The sequence below is a fragment of the Ruditapes philippinarum genome, unplaced genomic scaffold (assembly GCF_026571515.1).
Source record: "Ruditapes philippinarum isolate M1 unplaced genomic scaffold, ASM2657151v2 ctg506_1_1_1_1, whole genome shotgun sequence".
NCBI lineage: Eukaryota > Metazoa > Mollusca > Bivalvia > Venerida > Veneridae > Ruditapes > Ruditapes philippinarum.
The window spans coordinates 692975-718192 of NW_026862393.1; the positions used below are offsets into that span (position 1 = coordinate 692975).

A 25218-nucleotide genomic window follows, 5' to 3' on the forward strand; every position below is an offset into this window, starting at 1 on the left:
CCCAAGAATGCTACAGACAAAGTTTGGTGATCATCCATCAATTAGTTTTGTAGAAGAAGATGTTTAAGGGTTTTTCTATTTTTAGCCCTAGAGACCCATAAAAGTAGCCAATCAAATTAATATGAGTAAATTTGATAACAAGCTACCTAAGAATGCTACAGACAAAGTTTGGTAATCATCCATCAATTAGTTCTGTAGAAAAAGACGTTAAAAGGTATTTTTATTTTTAGCTTTAGCGGCCCCTAAAAGGGGCCAATCAAATTAATATGAGCATACTTGATAAAAAAAAAGAAAAAAAAAAGAATGATACAGACAAAGTTTGGTGATCATTCATCAATTAGTTCTGTAGAAGAAGATGTTAAAAGGTTTTTCTATTTTTATCCCAAGAGACCCCTAAAAGGGGCCAATCACATTAATATGAGCAAAGATGATAAAAGACTACCCAAGAATGCTACAGAGAAAGTTTGGTGATCATCCATTAATTAGTTCTGTAGTAGAAGGTGTTTTTCCATTTTTAGCTTTGTTGGCCCCTAAAAGGGGCCTACTGAAATGACATGAGCAAATTCAAGTGTGACTGTCACAAGGATGCTACAGACCATATTTGAAATAAATCTGCCCAGCAGTTTCAGAGAAGAAGACGATTGTTGACGCATGACGACGGACGACGGAGTATCCGCCTTTGAAACTAATAGCTCACACTGAACCTTCGGTTCTGGTGAGCTAAAAAATACATTTAATAATTGATAATTGTAATACTTGTCACTATACGCAAAATATGTATTTTTGATTATATGCAGTACCATAATCACTTGTTTACGGACTATAGTTATGCTTATTTAGTATGGAGTATTTTTTATTGAACTAACAATTTGTAAAATGTCTTACCAAATTTACAACAATATTCTTTAATACATTAATTACTAATACTAACTGAATAGTAAGATTTTAAACAAAATTATAATTGTTTTATATCATTTTTCTTTTACTTAAAATTGTTTGTTACACTTATGTCATGATTATAAAATAGATATCCATTTATGATAATTTAAGATCCGTTTTGTAGGAAATCATAGCCGATAACTTAGCCAATTTCACTAAAATCAGCGCGAAATGAATGAAAGGTTCCATTTAGGTGTCATTTATAAACAGAAATTCCAGTAATGTATTCGAAACAAAATAGAAATGTCTAGGGAAAGGTCATTATTTGCTGTAAAGTAATGCAAAATGCAAATTAGGACAATTATTGTCACATTCAAATCAATCTTATCGTAGTAATTTAATGGCTTTTTGCAGGCGGCTTGATTTATCTTCAGGCTGCTGTATTGTAACATAAAATTGAATTCTAGAAAAGCAGTTAATAGTTTCAACTGGGGCAGCCACTTTGATTGATTGACATTACCTAATTATTACAGCTCATGTCGTTATCTGAATGTAACCAAGGTGTCAAATAATGAGTGGATAATGGCTTTCTTATTATGTTACAGTCTAGCTTAATTGAATAAGTTCAAACCGAGTATGCATAGCGTGTTTGTGTTATATGGGTTGGTTTCCTATTTTATATGTAACTACATGAAAACATGGATTAGTGTTTTTTAATACTTTCGCTTATCAAACCAGTGATTCATTCACTAGGGGAAATTATGCACTTACTTTGTCGGTTTAAATTGAGGATTTAACATACACTTTTTTGGTTGATGAACATAAGTCACGTATAAATAAGTTCACTCAGTTACTGACCAAAGTGTACTAAAAACTGTTACTTCTCCCCCCAGACATTTCATTATATCAGTTGATAGGCAAATCTCCCGAAATTATAAAAAACAATACAGCATTTCAGTATGATAGGTTAATATACAAAAAAATCTTCTTTTTAAACCGCGAGTTGTCCCTTTCGCATAGGTGGAAACGGACAATGTTAAAACTAAACTGTCCTACATTTTTTCCTGCGAGTTAACACAGTGGGCACAAATGGACAAAACATCACAAGTAGGTAATGATATAACTGTAGAGAAGCTAGAATAAGATTGTGTTAGTAATTTCATCTTGGTTTTAGATAAAGCTAGATTGTCAGTATTTCACTTCTCGATAAATCAATAACTAATTACATGACAATACTATAATCTTTATGGTATTATAAATAAATACTTTATTGAGTGACATATATGATGATGTCCTTACAATAATGATAATGGAGGAGTGACAAGAAGATCACCATTCATAATTAAGGTATTGAACATACTTATCTTTATCTTCAGAAAGAGTATAAACAATTAATAGATTGCATTTATTACTTATAAAGCAGGGGAAAATGTCAGTGATAGGAAAAAACAATTACAGTATAAACTATTATTTATATCACCTACCAATTTATCAATGTATAACAACAGACAAGTCCTTTTAGTTGGTCAAACACTTAAATGGGTCAAAAGCTTCTTGATGATAGGCGCAAATCAGGCGCAAATCAGTGTCAATAATGAAGCAATGTCTGTTACGTCACAAGGAGGAACCATCATATACCAATTAATTATTCCTTCATTGGACAATTTTAGAGGCAAACTATCTAAGCGTGTATAAATCTGATGAACTCTCACGAGTCATGCTATTTACTGGTCTACTAAAAAGGAAAAATATCTATACGTAGATACATCCGGCAAAGCCGGCAAACCAAATGCCCGGTCTCTTTATAATAACGAAATGTTAAGGTCAGAGCACTTTAGCGCTATTGCATACAATACCCTTTTTGACTGGAATTAGAACATGCATCTAACGTCTAGCCCAAACACTTCCAAACAAAAATTATTCAAATACAATCAATTCAAAGAAGGCTGCGGTAGTGCTTGTAGGCTTAAATCATTTATTAATAACTTAACGTATAAAAATCTTAAAATCTTAGATGGCATTTTTAGCTCTGAAGATTTTTACACGTTTAATTGGAACAGTATACCACGATAACGTCATACATAACTAATTGAATATCGCTTTTACTTGTAACAGCCCTCATTAGTGTTTAAAATCATGTTTGTCCAATATGATTGCAGTGTTTCAAACTAATCATAATACACCAACTTTAGTAACTTCACTTTCATTAATAAGTCTAGAAATAACTCCAAAAATTAAAGTGTTATTTAGTAGGAGTGTAGTGAAGATATAATAACAACTTTTAAACCTTTAAACTATTTTAACTTTTATCCCCATTACATCGGATGTTTAATGTTGAATAAATAACTTGAAAACAACTGTAATATTCATACCTTTTATTTTCCTTTATTTATTATAATTCCAAATACTTTTTAACTTTAAGTTCACAATGGCATTAATTTTTATACATCACAGCATAGTAAATCTCAAATCAGTCCCTCACAATCGAAAAAGTGAAAACCTTTTATAGTAAATATTTAAGCGGGAAAATTAGCATGAAAATATCGAAAAACATGAAAATCAGGAAATACTTGAAATACATGAAAATATTTAATAATATTGCTCCCATCAATTGTTAATATACTCCATTGGGAGCAGCCTGCTCCCTTCCGTAAAAATATAACAAAATATAACAAAGTTCATAAACTCGCTCTTTGCGACACTCCCACCTGGGAATATGACAACGGTATAATGTCAATCTGTTCACATATTTACATATTCGTATACTTGAAATAACCTGTTTCCACTGATCCTGATTGGTCTATTATATTGCCACTGTTGTCAAGGATTGTGTCTCTTTTAAATGTTAATACGAAGATTTCCGTTATCCTATCAAATGGTAACTCCACAGTTCCGTCATGTAGCTCCTGGTCATCAACATCACTACAAATAATAACATCATCAGATTCATTATCATCAGCATCATACATTTCATCCATATGCTCATATATTTCATCAGCATCAGCGGTACTTCCATTTTCAGTTTCTTCAAGATCATCATTATAATCCAAAATATCTTCATTGTCACTTTCTTGCCTACTGTTTAGTCCATCTGTATCATCATCATAATTATAAGCACTAGTATCGGATTCCCTGTCATCAACATAAGAGTCCCTTTGATCAGAATCACAACTGCCAACACCAACACCATCTTCAGGAGCACTGCAATAACTTTCTTCCTTGTCATCGGCATTGTTATTTACATCTACAGCCTCCATTTTATCATCATGTAATATTCATACCTTTTATTTTCCTTTATTTATTATAATTCCAAATACTTTTTAACTTTAAGTTCACAATGGCATTAATTTTTATACATCACAGCATAGTAAATCTCAAATCAGTCCCTCACAATCGAAAAAGTGAAAACCTTTTATAGTAAATATTTAAGCGGGAAAATTAGCATGAAAATATCGAAAAACATGAAAATCAGGAAATACTTGAAATACATGAAAATATTTAATAATATTGCTCCCATCAATTGTTAATATACTCCATTGGGAGCAGCCTGCTCCCTTCCGTAAAAATATAACAAAATATAACAAAGTTCATAAACTCGCTCTTTGCGACACTCCCACCTGGGAATATGACAACGGTATAATGTCAATCTGTTCACATATTTACATATTCGTTTACTTGAAATAATCTGTTTCTACTGACCCTGAATGGTCTATTATATTGCCACTGTTGTCAAGGATTGTGTCTCTTTTAAATGTTAATTTGAAGATCTCCGTTATCCTATCAAATGGTTACTCCACAGTTCCGTCATGTAGCTCCTGGTCATCAACGTAACTACAAATAATAACATCATGAGATTCACTATCATCAGCATCATACATTTCATCTATATGTTCATATATTTCATCAGCATCAGCGGTACTTCCAATTTCAGTTTCTTCAAGATCATCATTATAATCCAAAATATCTTCATTGTCACTTTCTTACCTACTGTTCAGTCCATCTGTATCATCATCATAATTATTAGCACTGGTATCGGATTCCCTGTCATCAACATAAGAGTCCCTTTGATCAGAATCACAACTGCCAACACCAACACCATCTTCAGGAGCACTGCAATAACTTTCTTCCTTGTCATCGGCATTGTTATTTACATCTACAGCCTCCATTTTATCATCATGATATTCCATACTTAGAGTGTTGTCACTTACTGAAGAGATTACTTCCAAATCAAGATTGTCAGTGTGGGGTTGCTGCTCTTGGAATAAGTCTAAGTCGAATTGGTCGATGATTTTATTTTGTATTTCTTTGTTAGGTTGAGCAGCAGTTTCAATTTCAGCAAGGATTTTTACTATTGCATCATCATCTTCATTTATATCTACGTAACCATCTTTATCGGGCATTGAAGAATTACACCTTAGCGCCGTTTGAAGTGCCTGTACCCTTGATAAACTATGCGTTTTCTCCAGATGGTTCACAAGATTGTAACGCCTTGTGTACTTTGTTTCACATCCTTCTATAGCACAATGCCAATAATTATGATACAAATGTTTTTCTGAAATATGACGAGTCAAATTCCTTTTTAAAGTAAATATTGCTTGACAAGTGTCACAAAAATACATTTTTCAGCAAGACAGAATGTGTTTCTCGATTGAAAACTGAGCAAACAATGAATACTAAGCATGTGGCTATAGCGCACAAAAATCTCGCAAAACCCGTGCAAATTTCCCGCCATTTATTTCTCTATATCTTTGCTCCCGCCGATCACATGATTTCACGGTATTGGTTACACAAACTCTTTGCTCCCGTTTACAATAGTTTAGATAACGGATTTTGCTATCTATGCGGGGCTGTTAAATAATAAACAGTTTCTCAAAATATGTACATAAAGTCTGTATATGCTCGTAGATGTAAAATTTAAACGAGTAGACCAAAAAAAAAATACTCACACGTCATTGTGGTTGCTTTTATACATTTTACGCATAAAATTCATTCAAATATACAGCAATCTTTATACATTTTTTATGTTTTCAATATGTTTGCAGCATATGTTAATTTTTTTTTTACATTACTTAAAGTTATTTCGCGCATATGCGACGCTTCCGCCAAAAGATGTTGAATTATCACATATTTTGGAACATTTGTCTAGCTTTCTCCGCAGCTTTACGCATAGGCCTTAATGTTTTGAATTGACAATCCTTTGCTTCTGTCTCTTGTTGGTGTGAATTTCTTTTAATATCTGGATCCCTAATTTTTGACTCTGACATTTCAATAGGGTAAAGCAAATTAAGAGGCCGTCTCAAAATTTGTCCAACTGAGGTTTCTAATTCAGCAGACCGAACTTGTCCATCCCTACTTGTGCGTAAATTTATTATTTTTGCTAGTTTCCACTGACCTCGTGGAAGATCATCTTTTATTATAACTATATCTCCTAAGTTAGGTGATTCGGATGATTGCACTTTTACAGATTTAATTTTGTTCTGTGATCTCTCTCGTAAACTAAGCAAATATTCATCTCGCCATAAGATCCAAAATTTATTCAGGAGTCGTTCTCCTTTTTTCCATAGTTGTAATAACCTCTCGGCAGAACTTTCATATGGTTTAAATTCTGGATCGCTGTAATCATAATCAAGATTTGGTATTCCAGTTTTCGGATTTAAGCAGAGAAAATGACCTGGTGTTAAAGTTATTGATGACTTTATGTCTTCGCCAACATACACTAGAAGTCTCCTGTTGACTACAGCTTCTATCTCTTTAACGACAGTGCTTATTTGATCCATCAATAACAATTTCTTTCCTAGAGCTTTCCTCAATGCACGCTTTACAATTCCAACTAATCTTTCATATACACCTCCCATCCAGGGCGCCAGTTCTACTATGAAGGTCCATTTAATACCCTCAGTGGATGCATAATTTTGTACATCTGCTTCTTGCAATGTTTTCGCCAATATCAATCTAATAGTTTGATTAGACAATTTGAATTGTTTGGCATTGTCGCTGATTATTTCCTTTGGTGTTCCTCTTACTGCTACGAATCTTCTTAGACACAAAAGAAAGGAATAATCAGCGACAATGCCAAACAATTCAAAGGTCCCTGGTTCGTTCCCGGGTTCCGGCGCCAATCAATGTAGTGAAGATATAATAACAACTTTTAAACCTTTAAACTATTTTAACTTTTATCCCCATTACATCGGATGTTTAATGTTGAATAAATAACTTGAAAACAACTGTAATATTCATACCTTTTATTTTCCTTTATTTATTATAATTCCAAATACTTTTTAACTTTAAGTTCACAATGGCATTAATTTTTATACATCACAGCATAGTAAATCTCAAATCAGTCCCTCAAAATCGAAAAAGTGAACACCTTTTATAGTAAATATTTAAGCGGGAAAATTAGCTTGAAAATATCGAAAAAGATGAAAATCAGGAAATACATGAAAATATTTAATAATATTGCTCCCATCAATTGTTAATATACTCCATTGGGAGCAGCCTGCTCCCTTCCGTAAAAATATAACAAAATATAACAAAGTTCATAAACTCGCTCTTTGCGACAAGGAGGATCATCTCTTGAACAATTTAATTTTGTTAATAATTAACACTAACCTAATCTGTTATATTATATATATATTTTTTTTTCTTTTGAAGCAGTGGCTTGACGCGGTAATTGTCAACGTCTTCGTGAGTCATTTTACACATAAGAAAATTCTGCTACCTATTACTTAAATAACTAAAATTGTCTGAATTTATTGTAACTATTAAAATACGAATCAACTTAAATAATATTGTGTATTTAAACACATGTTAGCTTTCTTTTTCAAACGCCAAAGGAATAAATCAATAGAATGAATTATTATACAAACTTGAAAGTATTATGGAGTAGAATCGGAAAAAGTGTACATCGTGCAACAAATTGATATCAACCATTTACCAGTTAACAAAAGATCTACGGTTAACTGTGAAAGAGTTCACCTTTGTCCCAATCAAGGTAAGTGGATTTTGTGTCACTATAAGGATAAATAATTTTGTTATGATTGACATTTTGCTTTGTTAAAAGTTTAATCTTGACAACACATTTACCCGTAAGATTCAAGATTCAAAATATTTTATTTGGTAACGTAAACATGACGTTTCTTGCTACACAACACATATATACAATGATACAATATAACATGTCAACATGACACAAATTTACAGACAATTATATTTTTAGCGGAAATATGATACATATAGTCAAAACATGAAAGAAAATGGAATCGAGAAAACAAGGAGGTTGAACTAATGGAGATTTTGTATATTTAATGACTTACAGCTAAATAACAGTCAAAATCAGTCAAAAGTTTCATGAAATTATTGAATTATAACACGGACAATTAGTATATTTTTGGTATATACAGTAATAAGCTTATTCAGATATCATATTAACAATACCCTGACGTATTTCAAACGCTTCATATATATATTTACATAATTTAAGTTGCATGTTGCTGTTGGTATTCTGCATTAGTTCAACGAATTTATGGACACTAGGTCTATTATAATAATATTTCTTTAAGTATGGTTTACGTATATCCATATAAGCATTACAAATACAAACAAGAGCTGTCTGTAGGACAGCACGCTCGACTATTCTAAGTGCTTGATAGTAAAAGAGCCTTTATATTGTTTAATTTTTTAAGTTCACAAAAGGGCTAATTTTTTTTTATAAATTCATGTTATAGCCTAAGAGAGAGTCTAATTATACAGTATTGGCTTGACTATTCGGAAGGTAATGTCACAAGGGTGTTTTATTGAGTATAATAATACTAATTACCTATGAATAAATAAATTTGACAGAAAAGATACAAAGGCTTGTTATTAAGATGTTTTATCAAGTAAATCACTGCTTTATTATTATGAATGCATAAAATTGTCCCAAAAAAGTTACAAACCCTTCAGTAGTTATTGAGATAACAACTTACAAGAAAAACTTAACCATGAATTTCTAAGTTGAAAAAGGGGAGAAAAATCAGCCTAAATGCAAGATAGAATTATGGATCTTTGTCAGTGACCTACAATTATGACCCTAAATGCATATGTGAAGTTTTTAATAAATATCTTTAATAGTTATTGAGATATGTAAAACTTGCATGTAAACATTAACCAAGAGACTAAGTAGAAAAGGGGATATGAATCAGCCTTAATGCAAGATAGAGTTATGGAACTTGGTCAGTGACATACAATTATGACCCTCCAATTATGACCCTAAGTGCATGTGTAAAGTTTCAAGTAAATATCTTTGAAGACCTTTAATCTTTAACCAAAATTTCTAAGTTTCAAAGGGGTGAATAATTCTGCAAATATTGCAGGCAGAGTTATGCATTTTGCAAACTGATGTACATTGTTACTATAAAAAAGTATTTTAAATTTCAATTGAATATCTCAAGCAATAATTGAGATATTTGACTTTACAAAAAAACTTTAACCAAAATTTCTAAGTTCCAAAGGGTCATAATTCTGTTAATATTGTAGGCAGAGTTATCCAACTGGTCAATCTGATGCACCTTGTTACTATAAATAAGTATTGTAAGTTTCAATTGAATATCTCAAGCAATAATTGAGATATTTGACTTTACAAAAAACTTTAACCAAAATTTCTAAGTTAAAAAGGGGCATAATTCTGTCAATATTGTAGGCAGAGTTATCCAACTTGTCAATCTGATGTACCTTGTTACTTTAAATAAGTATTGAAAGTTTCAATTGAATATCTCAAGCATTGATTGAGATATTTGACTTTACAAAAAACTTTAACCAAAATTTCTAAGTTAAAAAGGGGCATAATTCTGTCAATATTGTAGGCAGAGTTATCCAACTTGTCAATCTGATGTGCCTTGTTACTATAAATAAGTATTGTAAGTTTCAATTGAATATCTCAAGTAATAATTGAGATATTTGACTTTACAAAAAACTTTAACCAACGCAGACGCCGACGCGGACGCCGACGCCGACGCCGGGGCGACTACAATAGCTCTCATATTCTTCGAATAGTCGAGCTAACAAAATGAAATTCGTCTTCTATATCACGTGAATTACAAATAAGACAATATCTCTCACTACGTTCAGTTCTACAATTACCATACCGTCCAGTTTCTATTCTAAGTTGGTGTGAAGACAATCTTAATTTTGTAAAAGCAATCCTAAATTTCTTAGGAATTTTATCAAGATACAGTGAGTAATCAAATGACGTCTTAAAAAGTCTATATGTGCCTAGGCTCGGGCTAGTTGTTACATTATGATACCATGACTGGATGAATTGATCAATAAGAATTTGCTTAAATAATAAATGTACATTTTTAAGGTTATAAATACTTAGATTATACCATATATATGACAAACCTGCATTATCTAACAATGATTTCACATTAGACAACCAGTTATTTTTTCCTCTATTACTATCATTTAACATTGATGTATATAAGTATCTAACTATAACATTATTACTGTTAACAATATTTGACCAAAATTTGATAATCCGTACATATCTGTTTACATATAAAGACATAAGACATTTAAAACTTGTTGATAACACGTTAGGCACATTTGGCCAGTTTATTTGAAGCATTAATCTTTTAATTATGGAATATAACAGCCTTTTTGATTGATTGTTATTATTAGGTAATAGGTTAAATGGTATTATGACAGGTTAAAGGTTAAATTGTATTACTATTCCAGTGTTTATATTAGATAGAGGGTGTGGTGCCATTCTAGTTACAGTTTTTTCAGACACGTTTGCAAATAGACGCTTTTTCAAATTTGAAATTTTTTAAATGAACACAGAGTGACTATGGATTTAAGTTATCCTAAGAATGGTACTGGTGTAAATACCTTTGTTCCCGAAGATCATTATCTTAGAAACAAGGTTGAGTTGGTTTTCCCAAAAATTAATGATTTTGTACCTTTAATCAATAGTAAAGGTTTAGTATATGTCCTTCTAGTTACAATGTGGTTGGTATTTCTAGGAAAAATCATATCTTTTTGATACGGTTGAGCAATGGGGTTATGCTCCCCAGCATATATTTGTCAAAGGGTAACAAACGACGTGGAATGTGGATTTATCTTGTTTGAATTATTTGGATGATTTAGCAGGGTAGAAAATGAACAAAAGCTACTTTTGCGTTCAATTTTTTACGTGAAATGTTTAATATAAGTGGAACTGAGGCTGTTGATAAAACTTGTGCTCCATCTCAGGTTATGATATTTGTAGTTTTGTTTGACAGTTGTTCTATGACAATGTAGGTTACAGAAGAGAGGCTTGAGAAAATAATCATGATTAACCTCCATGCCAAATATGAAGACTGTGGGCCAAAGGAATCTCAAGTTATTGGGTGGACAAGCTTTTTAAAGTCAAGGCCCCTGTGACCTTGACCTTTGACCCCAAAATCAATAAGGGTCATCTACTAATCATGTCTAACCTCCATGCCACATGTGAAGACTGTGGGAATCTCAAGTTATTGGACGGACAAGGTTTTTTTTAGTCAATGCCCCTGTGACATTGACCTTTGACCCAGTGACCTCAATAGGGGTCATCTACTAATCATGACTAACCTCCATGCCAAATATGAAGACTGTGGGCCAAAGGAATCTCAAGTTATTGGGCGGACAAGGAAAAACGGACGACCGGACGGACAAGCTGATTCCAGTATACCCTCCTTAAAAATTCGTTGTGCGGGGGTATAATTAGGGATTAAGTTTCTTCATGGTTAAATCGAGATACTGCATCTTTAAAAGACATACAGAAATTGTTTGGCAGAAAGTGTAAGATGGATTTGTGTTTTTGTTAACCGTTTTTTGAATTTGTTAAGAGAGTGTCATGATACTCAGAAAGATTTGTTATGGTGGACTGAATTTTACCCATTTGTAATTGAATCTTCTCAATTGATTATGGAGAGGAGTTCCAAGCCGATAGTGGTATTAGTTCTGAGTACTAATTAACTGATTGCAGAGGTATTTGTGGTTCTAAATATTTTCATGCTTTATTCCCAGGTTTTATATTAGATCAGTCATTGAGTAATTCTTGTTAGTTTCATTGAAACTTTGGAGTCCTGATTTGCGCAGGAAGAAAGTGGTCATTGTTTTGTGATAAGTTGTTATCAATACGGTTAAATCCATGAGTTCTTTTTTACAGCATTGTTTGAGGGAGATATGTTCCATAGCTGCAGTGCATGAGTTTCAGTTAAGGGCTTCTCCACTTGCAGGTACTGATCATCGTATTGCAGATTGTTTAAGTAGATGGCATTTAGATTCTAAGTTTAAAGCAGTGTCTTTTAAGTGTGTCCCAAACACTTCTTCTTTGATAGATGTTAAGGTTCCTGTTGGTCTTTTTAAATTTCTCCGTAATTGGTAACTTCAGAATGCAAGATCTTAGACATTCCAACACTTCCGCCTTTGCAGAAGGGACTAATAAAAATCTTCTCCTTAAGTGGGGATTTTTTTTATTTTGCGTTATTTACCCTCTTCAATTGTACGCTCAAATTTTGAGCAGATCTTTCGTTTTAGTGGAGAGTATTAAGAATAATGTGAGCGGTATTAAAACCTTGCATTTGTGTTTAGATTATTATATTGATCATATTAACATGTACTTTTTAAATTTGTCTTTTAAAGGTTAACATAGATTAAAGACTATATCAGTTAAGAAAGCTGAGATTGAGCCCATTACTTTGAATATATTGTTACAGATTCATGCATGAAATTTTAGATTTCTCTATTGCTGATAATTTGGTTTATTGGTGTTTGTTGTTTTCTTGTGGCTACAAAATCTAATCAATCTCCATATTTCTTTTTAGATATTGTCAAGGGTCGCTTTTTTATTTTCTGACGGTGAATTTCATTCTTTTGTCATTGTAGCAAATATGTAGTAATTAGAAAAGACAACAAGGCAAAGGCAACGTTCACAGGACGCAGACCCCGACACACCCAAGTAGGGCACCAAACCAAAACCTGGAGTGGACATAAGGGCGGTGAAAGGAGAAGGACATGTAATGTGTGAAATAATATAAATTAAAACGGACCCATTTACTAAATTGGTATAATTCCGGAACTGAATAAGATAACTATTATGAATTACTTTCATCAAACGATAATTATGTAATCAAAAAAATTTTCGCTAAATTTCCCACCTTATGATATCTACAGCACAATAGATAATTAAAATGCAACAAGCAATTATCATAGTATTGCAAGCAATCCATGCAATCCATAAGTCCCCTACCGGTTAGAACCCCAGCAACATTCTGGTTTCAATTTTACCAGTGAATGAATGACATGAATGAACTTAAATCTTTTGAGTTCTAAGTTTGTCTATTTCACAGTAATGTGTTAAGTTTCCCTGCCTAGTAAGGCAATTATGTTTATACAACCTTGTCATATTATTACGATGTGGGATTTTAAAGTAAATCATATAAGGAATGAAGAAGTTGGAGTAAAAAATAGCAATTTCTCGAAAAAAATCTAAGTTCAAGGGGGACATAATTCTGGAAATAGTCTTGCTAGAGTATTTAACCTTCTCAAAAATGTTGAGTGATAATAAGAAACATATATATGAAGTTTGAAGTAGATACATTAGGAAATAAAGAAGTTATTTAAAAAAGACAACATTTTTTTTCATAAAAATTCTAAGTTCAAGGGAGGTAATACTGATAATTTTTGTGCTAGAGTTGTAAACCTTGTCACATATGATGTGGTTGATAACCAGAAACTTATATTTAAAGTTAGAAGTAAACACCTTAAGAAATAAAGAACTTATAGTGAAAAAGCTGAAAAAATTATATCAGAAATCTTGAAATCCAGGCTATTTGTTGCCATAGCAACCAGAATTTTCAACATAGGAAGAAAAGAAAAAGATGTGCATAATCTGCAGACTGCCAACTACCTATATTTTATGTTTCATAAAAATATTTTCAGTACTTTTTGAGTTATCACTGGATCCAGTTTATGTGTTAAATTTGCCATATTTTCAGACTATTTGTTGCCATAGCAACCAGAATTTTCAACATAGGAAGAAAAGAAAAAGATGTGCATAATCTCCATACTGCCATCTATCCATATATCAAGTTTCATAAAAATATTTTCAGTACTTTTTGCGTTATCGCGGGATCCAGTTTTGTGGACGGACGGACTGACAGACAGACAGACGGACGACAGACAGACGGACAGAGGGTAAACCTAAAGTCCCCTCCGGTTAAACCGGTAGGGGACTAATAAAAATTTGTCATGACTTACGGTACAACTTAAAGATGTTAAACATTACATTTTGTTTGATATGAATTTTGGGCCGATGGCCTTTATTTACTGAATAAATCATTGACTTGTCTACCGAGTCTGCAACATTTTCAATTTTTGCGTTTTGGACTTTCACTTCTGAATCACATTTTGTCCAGATTTTTCTTTCTGTAGGGATTCTATTTCTCTCTATGGTTTGGCAAATAGGTAGTCTCATTTATGTAGAATTTAAATTATACAACAAATTTGGTTTTTAGCTCAAGTCGGTGCTAGGTGGCATGAGGGAATTTCAACTTTGTTTATTATCCCTCCTGTTCAGAATCAATAACATAAGTCTGCGTTAAACTACCAAAGCATCTCCCAGGGATCGAACCCACCCAAGATAGAAGTCATCGACTCTTAACCCCTCGACCACGGAGGCGGTCTTTTTAGCAAAAATCAATGACTTGATCTTGACATTAACATCATTTTAATGTCAAAGTCATGTTTAAACTTGTAAACATCTTGCTTTTGTCAAAACTATTGGTTTTCTTTTCTTTACTACGGCTTTGCGGCGTACTGTCAAATTACTGGTCAATATAACACCAAACAAAATCAGAAGGCCTTTCTATTCTATATTACAAGTTTATAAAATAAGTTAGTTACATATGTATTACTAAGTTAAAAGTTTATTTTCTTTCAGTAATTGTTGAAACTCAGGCAAATGTTCTGTTACAAACTGTACAAGATCGTAACATTTGAAATGCTTAAATGTGATTGTTTTATTACATTGTATTCAGAGCGGAGTATCGTCTCCTGAAAGTCGGAAATATCGGCTTACAGTAATGTTTGATAGCTTTTAAGATGTGAGCATCTCACTAATTGGTTTCAAATAATTGGGGCGTTGCTTTGAAATTTGTAACACCCGAGGCCCGAGGCTGGTCAAAATATAATAAAAAGATCAAAAGGAAAGGTGGCTTTCAATCCCCCCACAACCCAAAAAACTAGCAACAAGAAAGTGGCAAGGGAGCCAGGGGGCCCTCAAAAAAAACGGACAGGGCCCAAAGGCAGAGAGGGGGCGGGCCCAATCACTAAATGAAATAATTTGTTACTGACAAAAAACTCGTTACTGACAAGGAACTCAAAGAAAACAAACGGGTCAAAATCGTCTCTGTTTCAGAGCTATATGACCTGAACTATGTTGGTGCGCCGTAAAACCAAGTTAGTTTTGGGTCTCGGTGTATTACATATGTGAATGTTTATCTTTTTATAATAATGTAGATCTTTGTATTGAATTATTATGATCCAATAAAGAGCATACTTATTCCACAGAGTATAATGCTACAATTCGTTTTACAAATATGCAAGTATGGGTATCATTTAAGACTACTGAAATACTTTGTAAGGAACCATTTCGGACTTACATTTGATTTAGATTCGACGGAATCACTACCTGTTATTCATGATAAACAATTGCGATGTATCTTTAATGATCCCAATACGTGAACTGCTAGAGGCGGTATACTGCCTTAATCAAAATACTTCCAAAGGATGAACATATAGTCGCCGCTTTGTCCGTCCGTCCACTTTCTTGTCCGGGACATTACTCTGAAACTGTAAGAGATATCAACATGAAACATTGTAGGTAGATAGATCTCAATAGGTAAATTTGAATTGCACAAGAACCATATCTCTGCCGTGCCTAATTTTGGAGTTTTTGCCCTAAGCCTTTGTTCATTTTTACACTTTAAACGTTGTCCGGGAAAAACTCTAGAAAAGATATAAAAAGGGTCTTTGTTTTGTTTTCCGTTACTTCCCTTTTTGGTTGTTATATTTTTTAGGTCATTGGGGGGCATTGATGACAGCTATTAATTTTAGAAAAGAGTACGTAACCGGGGTAGGGGGCGGAGGGGGTGTTGCACCAAACAAACCGGGGCTGAAAATTTTACGTAATTTTTTTGTGATAATGCTTCCGGGGAATTTGTTTTTTAGATTTTCTTTCCTTTTGCTTTTTAAAAAAATTTCTGATTTTTAAAAAAATGATTTAGTTCCGCCCATATAACATGTGTAAATTAGGATGATTTTCTTTTTTTCCTTTCTGTTTTACTAGGCAAAAACAAAATGAAAAAAAGCGACTTTATATTTATATATTTAACATTTAGCATTTGTCATTAAAAAAATAGCAGCAAAAGAAAAAGTTCTTAACTTTAAAATACTACATAGATGTCAATTATAAAATTATAATTTGTTTTATTGCTCCGCGCCCACAGGCGCGGAGCTATTTGTGTTTACTTTTTTTTTTGTCCATGGGCCCGGATTTGATCATTTAATCCTTTCGATTTACCGCTAAAAGTAAATCCGCATTCAAGAACTCCTTTCGATTTCTATATTGGTTTCCCCTTCGGTGATTCGCAACATGTCATATTAATGAATCAGAACAGGTAAGCAGTTCTGCTGTACATGAATTCGATAAGCTATAAATAGCTCTAAATGTTCTGATTTTGACATTTAGGTTATACATTTGTTATTTTCCCTTTTTTTAGTAGTACATGAAATTATAATTTGTTACATTTTGAATTAATTTACACACAGCATATCAAAGTATACTATTAATGATTGAATTTGTCAATATAAAGAGATTTCATGAATAAAACTTTAATAATTTGCTTTTGATAATTATTCTTAATTTATATTTATGAAATTAAATGTTTGATAATAACATGTTGATATATTGGTTGTTTTGAAATAATTAAACTTTAGTATATAAAGTAACATTTCATTGGCGACAGTGATACAGGCACACCACTTTGTGCATTAGGCCGCTATTCCAATGTACGAGACCCCGCGGTCGAGTATTATTCCATATGTAAGTTATTATCTTATAGTATAGCGAACAGAGAAATAATTAATTGTAAGAAATGAATTTAATTTTCATTCAAAATATCAAAACCAGTTTGTAACATCAAAGAATTAGGTTAAAGGAAAAAGATCGAATACCAGTTAGGTTTTTGAAATAACATCTCTTTAGCAACCGAAGACCAGAGTTGTTGTTCTAATCTGTCATTGATGCATTCATAAACTTATGGGTTCTCCAACACTAATTTTGGTGAGCTTTTTGAAGTATTTTCTTTCGAAATCGATAAAGTATTTAATTTTCGTTCGAGGCATTTTTGTCGTGACGCGACCTGTCCGTGACTGTGCGCGTTCATAAAAAATAGCTCATCCTGCGAAGGGTATGCCACAGCGAAAACCTGTATTTTGTGGCCTTACGAGCGATTGATCCTCATTAAGCTATAGGCTATAGATAGATAGCATCATTGATTTGATCTGCATTTTGAACATGAAATGTAATGCTTTTTATGAACGGTTTTTAAAGCAATTCAACAATAAAGTATATTGATCTCTAAATAAATCAATTAACAAAAGATCTTTTTTATATATATCACCAATGTCAAATAGCTTCTATATCTTTGACTCGCACGAACATGATGTTAGTGAATTTTCTCATACCTGTAACAGTCTTCTATAATATTAATAAATACTGTATCACCATGTAACGCGTGTATAACAAACAAAACATTCCTGAATTTGGTCTTTTTGAAAATCATCCCATTATTTTTTTCATTCCAGAGTGTGTTTCTACTTTCAGTATTGAAAAGAAACCATTTTTTTAATTTGACATGAAAAAAAATGCATGTTATATTAGTATATTATAATATTAGTCTCTTTTGTTTACTATTTGTATATTTGTTACAATTATAATAATAAAAAAAAAACAACAGACTTTGATATTTTTATCATCTTATGTTACTGACTACAGGAGTGACACAAACAGAACATAGTACAGTCATGTCACATAACATTTACAAGTCTTGTAAGTCTTGTTTGCATTCAATGGAATTACTTTCCTTACCAGGTAGGCATCAGTGAAAGCATTTTTTTTATTTTAAATATCTTTTCCCTCTTTTTAATTATGGACAGTGCATAAGATAAGTATAATTATGCAAAAAAATTTTTACAAAACATTCGGAAAAATCTACAATAGTACTTAAAAGTCTTAATCTGATATATAACATGACCTGTGCGTAGGAATAATTTGGTAAGGTATCTGTAAATGAGCGCATTTTTTTTTTGCGCGGAGCTTCTCATTGCTGCATTGCAGCAACAATTTGTACTTGTAGTCTTAGAGCCATCGAAGCACATTTCATCATTTAGAAAGATGCCACCAGAGCAGACCAATCAACGTCAGAGCAGACCAATCAACGTAAATCTTAATGATACATTGGCAGCGAAATGTCATTGAAGTGTTTAGTCGATATACTGTATGGTCAATGTCCGAAAAAAACTGTAATTTCTTTGCCAAGGTCAAATATTTTCTCCGTTGTATTTCACCAATATGAAACCAATTAGACTGTAAACAACACGCCACGAGAAAAGAGAAAAGGAAGTGCCTCAATTTACCAAGCCGTAGCGGCAAGGTGTCTTAAGTGGAGAAATTTCGGGTGCATTTTTAGCTCGACTATTCAAATAGGGAAAGATCTTCCGCGTAACTACTTACGTTATAGCTTGCGTACCACCTTTAATACTTTCAAAGTCTATGGACATCTGGATTTGAAACTTTGCACACTTCCTAACCATCGTGCTCCAAAGCTGTACACAAAAAGAGGTTACTGTATCAAGCATTTTGACAGAATTATGCCCCAGTCTGTGAACGTTGACTTTGCCCTATTGATCTTTGTTCTCGTCTTTTAACATATATTCTAAGTAGAACATGGGGCACCAAACTTTTGTCTGTAGCATTCGTAGGTTGTCTGTTATCAAGTTTGCTCATATTAATTTGATTGGCCGCTTTTAGGGATCTCTATAGCATAGCTAAAAATAGAAATACCTTTACACATCTTCCACAGAATTAATTGATGGATGATCACCAAACTTTGTCTGTAGCATTCTTGGGAAGTCTGTTATCAAGTTTGCTCATATTAATTCAATTAGCCCCTTTTAGGGGCCGCTAAAGCTAAAAATAGAAATACCTTTAAACGTCTATTTCTACAGAACTAATTGATGGATGATCACCAAACTTTGTCTATCGCATTTTGGCAGTCTTTTATCAAGTTTGCTCATATTTATTTGATTGACGCCTTTAAGGGGCCGCTAAAGCTAAAAATAGAAATACCTTTAAACATCTTTTCCTACAGAACTAATTGATAGATTATTACCAAACTTTGTCTGTAGCATTCTAAGGTAGTCTTTTATCAAGTTCGATCATATTAATTTGATTAGCCCTTTTTAGGGGCCACAAAAGCTAAAATAGAAAAAAACACCTTTGAACATCATTTCCTTCTGAAATAATTGATAGATGATCACCAAACTTTGTAGCATTCTTAGGTAGTCTTTTATCAAGTTTGCTCATATTAATTTGATTGGCCCCGTTTAAGCTAAAGCTTAAATGCACCAGGTCATGGCATTTCTTCAAATTATTGTTTAAACATATTCTATGCTCAAATGTAATATTAAAAAAGATTGACAATGGATAATTTCCAACACTGAAAAACAGTTGTATCTGGTGAGCGATTCAGGGCCATCATGGCCCTCTTGTTTCTTTTTCTATGTATAAGTTCATGTCATTAACCACACTTAAAAAATAACCTTCAGGATGGAAATTATTTTATATTGTCAAACACTGAATGGTCGAGCGCGTTGTCTTCAAACAGCTCTTGTTTTAAAATTGTGTCAAACCTGTAATTTAACTCCATATATCCTGTCATGTTTCATCCATAACATATTGACGCACAAAATAATATATCAAAATGCCTCTCCGTACGTCTTTATACCAAATACATATGTAAATAAACATAAATTTATAATTTTCACCGACTGGGTTTTTTTTATCCACTTCAATAAATCGTCGATACACTATTGTTGATGTTTATTTATATTACTTGTAAGGTTTAAATAAGTATTTTGCTGTGCCGTATGAAATATTTGTATTATGGTGGTAAATGCTTGACTGACATGCAGATGACTGACATGCAAATAATGCTTTTTAAAAAGCGCCAGCCTAACATTATAGCTAATGCTTTCATCCTACAATTATTTAAAAATTAAATTTGACAAATTTATTTCTATATGACCCAAACTAGGTATTAATAAAACATATTTATTTTTTCTACAATCTTAAAGATTGTCAAAATGATGAATATTACCATGTGGAAAAAAGCATTTGCCGTGTAAAAAATGTCTCGCAAACATAAATTGCATGGTAAACTGTCACATCCGACGGTAATTTATTCTTTTGTACTATTTTTAAAATAGATTTCAGAACATTTTTCAAAGATTGAAATGAACATGGATTTACCATAATTGAGTTCAGAAAAACAACGTATGTGGACCCTTTGAATAAAGAGAAAAAAAACAGAGCCAAAATCTGCTGCCTCACTTTTTTTCAGAACAAATTCGGTATGTTTTCATCAAAAGAAACACATTTTTGGTTCAACTTTTCATCTGCTAACGGCAGGGTACGCGATATTGATTACGTCATTTAACGTGACCGTTACAGTGGTGGCACTGTCATAGTTTGAGCTGGCATATACAATGATTGGAAGACTGATCTTGTTACAGTCACGATCTTACCGCACAAAATTACTGTGACAAAATAATTCAAAGTTCATGCAACAACGTAACGTAAGAATTTTCCAACATGATAATGCCCGCTCGCGCACCGCACGTTACACTCGGGACGTTTTACGCCAAAACAATGTTTACGTTCTATAGTGACCAGCTTATGGGATATATAGATCGTAATGACGTCAATAACATACGTGATCTTGATAGCGCTCTTGGATATCAGCGGACGAATAATATCTATACAGGTTATTAGAAAGCTGATTGCATACGGCGAAGATGTAGACCACGATTGCAGTTTTGGCTGCTAATGGTTTACAAACAACGTGTGACTTTTCTGCCTGACGCCATTGCCGCACTTTCCGGTAAGACATAACGAAACAAGAAGAATGCGTATCAATTCACTTTTTTGCGTTATATATTTGATTTCCTGCTTTCTTCCATATTAGGACTCCAAATGTTGAATATTTCCATTAGTGAAAACATTATACTTTCAGATCCGTTTGGTTTACAATCATAGTCCATAACTTGTCCAATTCCATAAAAATTAGAGCCAAATCACTGAAAGGTTCCATTTAGTTGTAATTTATAAATAGAAAATTCAAGTAATGTTTTCAGAATATGTAGATAAATGGATTTATTATGCTGTCAGTAATGCAAAATGCAGATTAGGACAATTATTGTCACATTCAAATCAATGTTATCTTAGTAATTTAATATCCCATTGCCGGCAACTTGATGCATCTTCAGGCTTCTGTTTTGTAATATAAAATTTTATTATAAGGAGTTAATAGTTTCGAAAAGGCACTTTGATTGATAGGCAATGTCTAATCTACTATCGTCCATGAACAGACTTAAAGTTACATTTAATAAATTTCATAAAAAACTAAATAGCGACATTCATTAATAAATTGGGTTTTATATCGACTCCAGGTTTTATTTTGGTGTCCAAACAACCAAAATGAGTTTTATTAGCATAAAAATAGGTAACCTCATTTTGGCGAAATGGGAAGTACAATTTCTGTTTGCATAAGAAACTCCGCCTTCGGATCATCCGTTCATCAATATTAAATCAACAAACATGACTATAAGTGGCAGTCCTAATTTAACGGTATATTTCCGCATTGTAACGGATGTTTTCATACCAATTTAATCATTTTACGAGATGATTACTTTTACTGAACCCCAGGTTTAGTGCACCGTGAAACTTTAACGGTTAAAGTGTGTTTGCACAAGAAAATATTACATTTGCTGTGTTCCGGATAGCAACTATAAAACTGTGACGTAGCGCATACACGAGCTCATTATAGTCTTCATTTGCATGTTAAAATTCGTATACGAACTTTAGTGTTACCGTGGGGTTTCCCGTTTAAAATCCTAATGTATGAACATTTTTTGATGAGATTTACAACAAAACCTTAAAACAGGTTAATGAAACTGTAGAATGTTTGATTTTTAGGCCGACGGAAAAATATTTTTACATATTTATTTAATGTAACTTTAATCAAACCGAGCCTGCAGCATTTGTAATTTTATCGTTTTAGGCGTTCTTTAGGGATTCCGTTTTCTTTAGTTTATGTAGCTCATGTCGTTATACTAAGGTGTCTAATAATGGGTAGATAATGGTTTCCTAATTAGGTTACAAACTACCTTGATTGAATAAGTTCAAACCGAGTATTGAGCGAAGAAATGTTTAGTGTGTTTGTGTTATAAGGGTTGGTAATCTAGTTTGTATGGCTGATTCTGTCCATGAGAGAGGAGACAAAATACGAGCGAGAAATATAAGAGCATTTATCATGTCAATTATGATTGATGTGCGTTTTTATATTTTGATGCTACGATTTAATTTCCTGTTACATTTTGTTTGTTTCTTTGGATGAAGCGGCAACACCGACACATTGCTGGTCATACTGCACCGAACACAACAATTTGTAAGCCTTAAACGGTTCGCACAGATAATATAAGTTTTTAAATAGACAGTTAAACAATAAGTTTTCTTGTTGGGTATTTAATGATTCTATTTTTAAAATATCTACATTTGCATTCCATCGTATACCCTTGTGTCTTGGAGTCCCACATTATCTGAACTGACTTATTTTATAAAAATGTAAAGAATATTTATGTTCTTCTACGAGTTTTTAAAATTGCTCGTTAAAATCAATATTTATTATGTATTTACTAAAGTCTGCTTATTGAATATTGTTAAAAGAGATTATGCTAAGAATATTTATCTCTATTCAGAATATGTAACATTGTTTGTCTTAACAAATTTCTTAAAAATTTCTATTAATAAAATGTTTTTGAACATGTAATGATTAACATAAAGATAGCTAAGGTATGTTATGGTATGCAACATCATGCCATCATATTCTAATTTCTTTTTCTGATGTATGATAAAGCATTTCATCTTAACACATACTATGAATATTTTTCTCTTTTAGGCTATATAATAGCTAAAATTATTAACTGTCTTATAAGCTCTGTCTATTACACTACATATTAGTTATATCGTTGAAATTTCCGAGTAGCACAAACAATGAATAACATCTGAAAAAAGGTAAGGTCTACATTTGATATAAATAAGGACGATGGGAATTTAGATACTGTGCGATTAATGGATAGTTTTGTATTTCTATATTATCAACTTTTTTATGTTTATTTCCTTATCCGGTCCAAAGTGGCTCCGAGAGTGTACGTTTAACAGTACAAAGGGTCATTAAATTCACTACATAATTATATGGATTAGTGCTGTTATACTCTGTGTAATACTTTTGCTTTTATAGCAAATGATTCATTCGCACAGAGAATTATGCACTTACTTCGTCTGATGAGGTTTTAACATACGGTTTTTAGCTCGACTATACTATATAAGAGCTGTCCTACTCGCCCCGGCGTCGGCGTCCAGATTAAAGTTTTGGTGCAGTAAAATATTTTTCACTATAACTTTTTCATTTCTTAAGGTTTCAACTTCAAATATGTGTTCCTTATCATCAACCACATCTTATGTGACAGAGTTCATAACTCTTGCACCAATATTTTCAGATTTATCTCCCCTTGAACTCAGAATATTCGTTAAACAATATTATTTTTTACTGCAACTTTTTTATTACTTAAGGGATCAACTTCATACTTCAAATGTTCCTTATCATTAACCACATCATATGTGACAGGCTTTCATAACTTGAAAAATGTTATTTTTTACTATAACTTCTTTATTTTTAAAGGTATCTACCTCAAACTTCAAATACATATTCCTTTTCATCAACCAGATCTTATGTGACAAGGTTCATAACTCTCGAAGCAATACTTTCATATTTATTTCTCTTTGAACTTAGAAATTTCTTAAAGACCCAACCTAGGTATAAAAGGGAGGTAATGGCTGGTGGGTGGTTTCCCTTGATTTTTTAAACTGTTTTCAGCTCAGGGACAGATTTTTTAAAATATTTGCAGTTTAACAGTGTTTTTACCAAAGAAAAAATTCTTAAATGAAGCTTAGTTATTTATTTATCAGTTTAGATAAGAATTTTGAAAATGTATGAAGAAATAGGTTCTTATAATTTCAAAACAATTGATAACAGAAATTCAAATTTGAACTAAGGGGAGGAGTTTATTAGGTAAATAACCATTGACCACATTGTTTGTAAAACAAAGCAATGTGCATCACATGGCAAATCCATGCACATGCAATATGGACATCAATGTGTTACTTACTTGATATAACAGTTTTTCTGAGTTTTTGCCAATGAAATCCAAATTTGAATCTTACTAATTGTAGTTTATTTTATTTAAAAGTGCATAAATCCAAGTAAATTTCACAATGAAAAGAAACAAAAAAAAAAAACTTTTTACTCTTGGTTTGTATTTCTCACTCTTGTAAGTTATCAAATTTACAGTACATTATATTCAAGTAATAAATTGTACTTTTTCAATTTTAATGGCTAAGGTCACCAATAGTGTCCAGTGTAGGGTTGTCCTGGTGGATTAGGATACCTTTCCCTTACTAAGTTTAAAACACAATTGGGCATTATGTTCTCGTTGGACAAAAAAACAGTGCTCTCATCATTTCTTCCAAGAAGTCGAGCTTTTTTTCTCAGGTACTTTCTTTTACGACAAGCATTTCTTCTTTTCCAAACATTGACCAAAACTTTTTGTATCTGATTTTTCTTGAAATCCTATTTGTTGGTTTTGGCCTTGACCCCTTTCCCATCCAGGACTGTTCATTTACAGTTACACAAGGAGAACAAAAACAGTATTCACATGAACTATCATCTGTATCTGTGGAATCAGAATCAGAAACTGATTCTCTATTTTCCACTGATCTTTGCCTTGAATCAGTACTTGTTCCAGCTGTCTCTTTGTCAGTGCTATCTATATGTCCAGTTTCCTGTGATATGTTGTGAGCTTCGTCAGTGACCTCATTTCTCTCCTTTGTTGGTGAAACTGTTATAAAATCCCAATTATTGTGGTTGAAAAGAGCTT

At 32.6% G+C, this 25218-nt stretch overlaps 2 protein-coding genes across 2 annotated transcripts; both read right to left on the reverse strand.

Annotated features, from left to right (window-relative positions):
- Window positions 1-3629: 3629 nt before the first annotated feature.
- Window positions 3630-4136, reverse strand: LOC132718963 (uncharacterized). The gene has a single exon (XM_060702677.1). The coding sequence runs from the start codon at window positions 4134-4136 to the stop codon at window positions 3630-3632; it is 507 nt and encodes a 168-aa protein (XP_060558660.1).
- Window positions 4137-5999: 1863 nt separating this feature from the next.
- LOC132718964 (uncharacterized) lies at window positions 6000-18756 on the reverse strand. The gene is made up of 2 exons (XM_060702678.1): window positions 18677-18756; window positions 6000-6915 (listed from the first exon to the last, which is right to left on the reverse strand). Exons 1-2 carry the CDS (start codon window positions 18754-18756, stop codon window positions 6000-6002), a joined length of 996 nt encoding a protein of 331 aa, XP_060558661.1.
- Window positions 18757-25218: the final 6462 nt, after the last annotated feature.

Coding starts and splice junctions, on each gene's coding strand:
- LOC132718964 (XM_060702678.1), bottom strand. CDS start 18,756: ATGGTTAGGAAGTGTGCAAAGTTTCAAATCCAGATGTCCATAGACTTT. Junction 6,916..18,676: donor GGTGGTACGCAAGCTATAAC/GTAAGTAGTTAC, acceptor TTTGTGTCTAAG/AAGATTCGTAGCAGTAAGAG.
- LOC132718963 (XM_060702677.1), bottom strand. CDS start 4,136: ATGGAGGCTGTAGATGTAAATAACAATGCCGATGACAAGGAAGAAAGT.